The sequence below is a fragment of the Rutidosis leptorrhynchoides genome, chromosome 1 (assembly GCF_046630445.1).
Source record: "Rutidosis leptorrhynchoides isolate AG116_Rl617_1_P2 chromosome 1, CSIRO_AGI_Rlap_v1, whole genome shotgun sequence".
In the NCBI taxonomy this organism is placed as follows: domain Eukaryota; kingdom Viridiplantae; phylum Streptophyta; class Magnoliopsida; order Asterales; family Asteraceae; genus Rutidosis; species Rutidosis leptorrhynchoides.
In genome coordinates this window covers 336,531,848-336,539,512 of record NC_092333.1, presented here as the reverse complement: position 1 = coordinate 336,539,512, position 7,665 = coordinate 336,531,848, and the positions used below count along the sequence as shown (strand labels likewise).

The 7,665-nt window shown below is 29.7% G+C and overlaps 1 protein-coding gene across 1 annotated transcript; it reads right to left on the bottom strand.

Moving 5' to 3' along the window:
• Window positions 1-226: 226 nt before the first annotated feature.
• LOC139870390 (uncharacterized) lies at window positions 227-1,944 on the bottom strand. The gene is made up of 2 exons (XM_071858205.1): window positions 1,549-1,944; window positions 227-529 (listed from the first exon to the last, which is right to left on the bottom strand). Exons 1-2 carry the CDS (start codon window positions 1,807-1,809, stop codon window positions 365-367), a joined length of 426 nt encoding a protein of 141 aa, XP_071714306.1. The 5' UTR covers window positions 1,810-1,944; the 3' UTR covers window positions 227-364.
• Window positions 1,945-7,665: the final 5,721 nt, after the last annotated feature.

Sequence of the window (7,665 nt, the reverse complement as noted above, 5' to 3'; positions counted from 1 at the left end):
AAGGGAACCGTGTCTAACACGAGCCTCGGCTTCAACATTTGTTGTTGAATATCTTTCGGCTGCTCTTCGTGAAATGATAAATATAATCCTTTCCATTATACGTGTTTTAAGGTATGTCTATTTCATTATATTTAATTTCTTTATGTTAATGAATATATTGTATTAATATTTTTTCGGATACTATATTTCCTACCGAAACAAAGTCAATTAAAATATCTCTAGAATGTAACATAAGATACTTATATAAAGAATAAAGTCAAATACAATGACTAAATTACATCCACTTATATAAAGTCATAATTAAACCAAAAAGAGATCGACACAGAGTTGCTTATTGTGTGGAGATGAAGGAACAAATTAAAAATTATAACTGGAAATCAGATTCATTCCATTGAAGAACAGCATCCAAATTCTGCTCTCCTTTAAGTTTGTCCTTCAAAAACCAATCACAAACCTTCCCTGCATTTAGTTCTTCAATACTGCACTCTTCTTGCTCTCCTATCACTCTCAACAGGTTTAGCGACGATATCTGAACAAGCATACATATTATCTACAACTTAGTTGTTCTAAAGTTATGTTCATCTAACGGAATACGCAATTTTATTACGCAATTTCATTATATATGTTTCTATGTCGTTCTTAAAGCATAACAGTAAAACAGTATAGTGATCATTGTATTTTTACAAATTCATACCAATAAGTAAAATGAATAAACATGTTTAGGCTCGTGGTCCTTTCTGACCCTTTTTCTTATCACTGCAAGATATGTTACTATTGAGTTTTTGAATCTCAGACCTCTTGTGAAAATGACCTACAAACTATAGTGCGAACAAATAGTATAAACTAAAATAGAAACACTTCAAAATGTTTGAAATAATGTGTAACATATATATATATACTAACATGTAATAACACAGGGATTTTTATTTTTTAATGTGTTATAGCAAAAAATCTATTTGATGCCAGAGTAAATGATTTCTAGATAAGTGTCTTCATACAGACAAGAGAGTCATCCATATATACCCAGAGTAAATGATTCTAAAAACCTACGCTATAAAAAAAAGTTGCAATATTCCTAAGAAAATAGAAATTAAAATTCGATAACGTTTCATGAAATCAAGAATTAAACTTACGATAAACATTGCTATTGATACTAGTTGTGTGCCCCATGTATAAATGGATCGAGCATAAGTCACATCAAAAGTATACTCTCTTCGTCCAAATTTAATTGTTTTCAGACAAAAAAAACTCTGTTTAATAAAATGTTATAAAAATATTGCACTTTCTGTTACTTTCCAGTTTTACCTTTACTTTTTCTTTCTCTTTTATTCCTATCCACATACATTAAGGTCATAATATAACTTAATCGTCTTATTGTTTTTTATTTATAAATGTGCACGATTAATTTTGGACATTTTAAAATACAATATTAGACAATAAATTAAGAAAATAATTAAATATGTAGTATAAAAGTTGAATTTTAATATCTCAGAGCATAAACTATTGTCAAAACGTTAATGCACGTGGGCTAGCAGCAATAAAACTTACCGTCAAGCGACATAAAAAAGCTTCATGGGAGCTCAGACCGGACATTTCAACAAGACCGGCTTCTTCTAACGTCAAGAAGCTTCGTCTCTCTGATCTATTTCTATCTTCTTGTCCATCAACACTTGCTCTTAATTCGAATAACTTTGTTCTCCTACGACTTATAATAATGGCATTTGGATTCTTGATTTGTGTATAAGTCGAATGCTTATAGAGAAATAATGAATGATAACTTGTAGTCTTGCAAAATTTTAGTGCATTCATGTTGGTAAATTTTGGATCTAAAACCAGCCGTTAAAAGAAGAGGAAGAAAACACAAACCAATTCTAGTGCCCATTTTTTTATTTGTGTATGTGGTGCATGTTGAGATATGGATGTGGATAACGCTTCTCCTTATATTTCTTTAGCCCGATAAATCTAAATAAGGGATTATGTAACTATTTTATATTTTAAAAATTATTTATTTCGAATATTCTCTATATCCCAATAAATATTTATTGTATTACATTTTATATATATATATATATCTATGTATACATATATATCGTTAAGCATTTGTCCAAATGTCCACCTACCCGTCATTTTCGGTCTACATAGGAGAGAGATTTGTCTCACAAAAAACCTATACATATACAACTTTTGTTGCTATTTTTTTACCTCACACCAAACCTATACATACAATACATACACCACGTCACCATCCCACATGGCTAAAGAAAATCTGATCAGTTTGAATTCAAAATCTATACCTTTTCACCAAAAGCCCACTTTTTCAACTAATCACAAATTCCAAAGACATTATGAATATAAAAATTACTTTTTAGTATAAAAAGTGGTGAGAATGTTGCTTTTTTCAAAAATACGCTCAAGTGCACACATTTACCAACATATCTTTACTTCACACATCTGATACTACCTTAACCCGCCCATTATACGATTATTTTCAAAATCATCTTTGTTATTTTGAATTCAAATTCTCTCGATTTCCAATTCGAAAAATCTTCAAGTTTAAAGTTTTCACTCAATTTCAATAATCTTGCTGTTTTTTGTTTGATTATTTTCTAACTTATGTTTCTTTTCATTTTAGTTTTAAATAATGGCCACATCGAAGAACCTCATTAATGTTTCAGAGATTGACGGACGTAAAGTTAATTTTACACTTAAAATTAAAGTCGTTTGGCTCCTTCAAAAGCTGGGATATTATTACGATGAAGGCAAGTGTCCGATGAGGAGGTCTGTGTTCATTATCTGTTTTTAGTATATTTCGTATATCTCTTTTCAGATTAGAACCTTTTTAGTATATTACCATTTTGGAGCTAACAGTCTCGAAGATGAGGAGGTTTGTGTTCATTGTCTGTTTTTAGTATATTTCGTATATCAATTTTTAGATTACAACCTTTTTATAATTTCTTTTGTATTTTTATTTTCTCCATATTAGTGCAGGTAATTTTTGGCATTTCAGTTTACAAAGTGACATTTTACTTAATACATTAACTTTAATAGCAATCATAAATAATAAATAATTTGTTTTATTTATGTATTTTAAATTAAAGTTAATCTATTATTATCATTGGTAATATTTTAGATGTCATGGGTAGCGTTACTTACATCAGCGGTGAAAAGGCATATGATGATTCGACTGAGGAATCTTCTAAGTATATTACGTTGTAGCTGAAAGATTTGCATTAAGTTTTACAATAATATTTATGTTTAAGATATATATTTTATTTAACTTATTAATTATTACTTATTAAAATTTAAAATATATTCATCATATTATTTTCCTTGTTTACTTAGTGTCCTTAATCTGAGCTATATTCTATGGGACAAATATAAGAATGATATTTACTTAAATTAGTACTACATGTATATTTAATTAAATAGTGCAATCTTATTTACACTATATTTATTCAGTTTTATAAGTGATAGAGCATTAGATCCTTTCTTACTTTTTTCATTTATATGATTCATTCATTCTTTTACTTACTCTACAATTATTCATCTCTACAGTGTGGTTCCACAGTCACTCCTTCTGCCAGTCAAAAGCGAAAAGGTGTCTGAATCAAGATGAGGCATTTTGTTTAGATTTCATTTGACAAGTTGATTTTAAGAGTGCCTTGAACTTTTTTTCAGTTTTCTTTATTTGCTTTTATGATTTGTTTTTAAATAATAATTCATGACTCATGGTTTTGTATTTGTTTTATGAATACAATTATCGCGTATCGTTTGAAGGTTATATGGTTCTTTCTTTATGTTTATTTTATAAATTTGTTTATTGTTCTTTTTTTTTATGTGAAACATCCAAACATTACCATTACACTTTGTTATATTGCAATATGTCTTATTATATGTACCTGTATATTCAGGTCAATTAGTTTCGATACACATTGTTACTAATGTACATACATTTGTATCTGATACATCAAACATAAACATTTTTTTACTACAATGATGTTATAAAATTCTACACAATCAGCATATAATACGACCCCATATTAATTGTAACTAGTTAACAAAAGTCATTACTATTTATCATATAGTGTTTAACCTACCACAATCACAAAAAACCTTTGATCACAACATCCATGCATACCACATCACAAAGTGGTATTAGTTACAAACACTTACAAAAGATAATTGTTTTTATAGTATCAACCGACGAAACATCATGTTTAAACAACAGCACATTCGTTAAATCACTCGCCTTACATTCAAGACAATGAACTTTCTTTCACTTTTCTTAAAGGTGAAAACTGCTTCATCATCTGGTTTGAGATTATTGACGCGCTTAAACTCATACCAACCACCAGATGCATATAAATTCGGCTGACGCTTTGTGATATCTGTTGTAAACCCCCAGATGCATTCAATACCATCTTCATTAACTACAAGAACCTTCATCCCATCTTTCAGTACCCGTAATCAAAAAAATTCTTCCGGTAGACACTATGAAAACATACAGTTAATCATAAATATAAACACTAATAGATTATTCAGATTAAATAACTATTGTACGACCTATATGAAGGTAAAGAATGCTTACAAACACATTTGCTTTTTGAATGGTCATTTTCACAATAACATCTGTGTTTTTCACACCATCTATGTCATCATCAGACCAATCTTCCTCTGATATATCCTCATTCTCACTTCCATCTGTGTCAAACTCAGAAGAATTTTTCTCTGATATATCATCATTCTCACTACCTTTTGCTGTCTCACTCTCGGTACAATCAGTGATGAATCAATGAAAATTATGTCAATTGATGAAGACGATTTGCTGCCAGAAGGTTCTCCATGTACATACGTCTTTGAATCTTCAATTGCCAAGTATTGATTCTCACATCCATCAGCAGAGTAAACCATCATCCATATATGATCTTCATCGATCATCGTTAAGCAAAGTACGTTAGACTTATTCACTTTAAGATCCTTTAGCAATTTTCGAAAACCATTTTTTAACACTAACTTATTGCCAATACAACTTATCTTCACGGCATATACATATCCTCCGATCTTGAGTACCTCCAAGCTAATTTCTCTATTATAATCGATTGCGTGATTTCCAATCCATTTGGTTGGCAACACCTGTTAATAATTAAGCATGTTTAATATATTAACAATCACAGATCATGTACAATATATTAGTGTACAGAATACAATACCAGTTCCGATGCGTTTGGATTCATGTTCATTTTTAAGCATGAAAGACACGGCTTTTTTGAAGAAAAACGTTCACAGATATCATCTCTTGCTACGTAATGTTTCACTTCAAATGTGTACTCACCCACATATGGAAACCTTATCATGTCACTATTCAGTTTGAAAATACTTATTAGTTTCTTCCCAGCCATTACTGAAGAACAATTTTGTACCTTCCCATCGCAGTTGAATCCGAATAGAATATGTGCGTCTTAACTTAATGCTCAAATAATGAATAGTACCTGGTGGATCAATATGTCTTCTCACAAATTCTGCTGGTGCTTGCTGAAAAATGTATAAATTTTCAGTTAAATGAACATTGAGAAGTTTTTATTAGCATATGTTGAATAATTTAACAGAGGATTATCCTATAAATAAATATGTGCATGTATACTTTACCATTTCTTTCTCATTTGGATCATGAATGACAGTCAGAAATGAAGGTAGTCTTTGAGAAAAATCCATTTAACTCTATTATCTGATCAATCAAATTTATACATATTAGTTAATACAAAATTCTATTATATTTATCCATTATAAATTTGTATAATTAATTACAAATACTTCAAACTTAAAATCAATAACAAAATTTCAACCATGAAAAACATATTATAATGAAAACATAATTCTTTTCTAATTTAATATACTATTCCTCATAATACCTAATATCATAATAGAGTTGAATCTTCAAGTATTGGAAATCGTCCAGGTAGTTGAATTTAGTTTTGTTATTTACGTAATCTAAATATTATTTATACAACAACATTCTATTAGTAATTTTGGTTAGTAAACCCTATTTAAATACCAATTTATACTAATTAGTTTTTGATTTATATATATTAAGCACTTATTATTATCCAACAACTAACATACATGCAGCCTATAATGTCATAACCCGACCTTAACCATAAGGACGAATACAATAACATATGATTTCATCGCGAGGTATTGACCTCTATATGCGACATTTTTCAAAAACTGCATTCGTTTTTACAATACAAACCATAGCTTTTATTACAAATACAAGGTTTAAACAACTAAATAATGATTATCGTTTAGCGATAATCTTAGACTTACAAACTTTACATGTGATAATAACAATACGACCTCCAACATATTTTACATTACAAATCCTCCGATATGCAGTTTTATTTTTGACACAAATATGCATACTCAAGATCTTGCTTAAATTCAACATGTTGCAGCGGAAGCTTTTAGTTATCACCTGAGAATAAACATGCTTAGAACGTCAACATAAAGTTGGTGAGATATAGGTTTAATGCCGGCAGCGTTATAAATATAGACCACAAGATTTCATATATAAACGTTTTAATAAAAATATTCTAAGTTGTTGAGCACTTGATAACCATACTTAACATTTAATCAACGTCGCATATTCCCTTTATTATGAAATCTTACTACACCGTACCAAGTGTAGTTACCGAAATGAAGTACTGTGCAACCGTTGAATACTGGTCGTCCAGTCCGGTTGGGGTTGTCAGGCCCGATAGATCTATCAACAGGATTCGCGTTTACAATACCTCATGTAAATAATAGTTACCAAGTTACAGGGAAGTATGCCAGTGGTACAACTCAACGTAGAATATATATTTTTAATCACTTGTGTCCATAACGTAAATCATAAAATGCATGTATTCTCATCCCGAAATATTTAGAGTTTAAAAGTGGGACTATATACTCACCTTTTCCTTGAAGGTATTTAACTCAACTTGGTCTCCGATAGATATCACGAACCTAACCATATATATAATATATCAACATATTTTCTTTTCAAGTAATCGTTACATATATATATATACTTATAATACTTTTAATATTTTCTTAGTCCGTAGTTAGCAGTCTGTTGTTAATGGTCCACAATTAGTTGCTCAATAAAATAAATAAAGACCCCATCGTATTCGTATTGATCAGAATTAATCTTGACCCATGGTACCATGTTGTCAAATGACGTGTTGCGTACATAAAGTACCGTGTTGTCAGATGACGTGTTGCATACAATCATGAGGTCTTATGATTAATCTTCTCGTGTTGTTTACGGGTGGTCCTGGAATATATAAAATCAAATCATAAGTAAATATATATTAAATATTATGTTAATTAGCCAAGATATGATTAGTCCGATTTTGTCATAATATGATATATTACAGGTTTTGAAGTGTTTTAAAAATCAAATTAGAAGGATCTATTTAGTTTGCGAACAGGTTTGAAATCATTCAAACTATGTTCTTGTTGTTAAAAATTTTATAACACAAAATAAGATAGCTATATAAATATGAACGAATAAGATTATGAATAAGGTTACTACCTCAAGTTACTTGGATAAAGCTACTGGAAAAGATAGAAAATAATCTTGATCAAACTTTCTTATGATGATTATAGGTTGTTCATGAAGCTAGT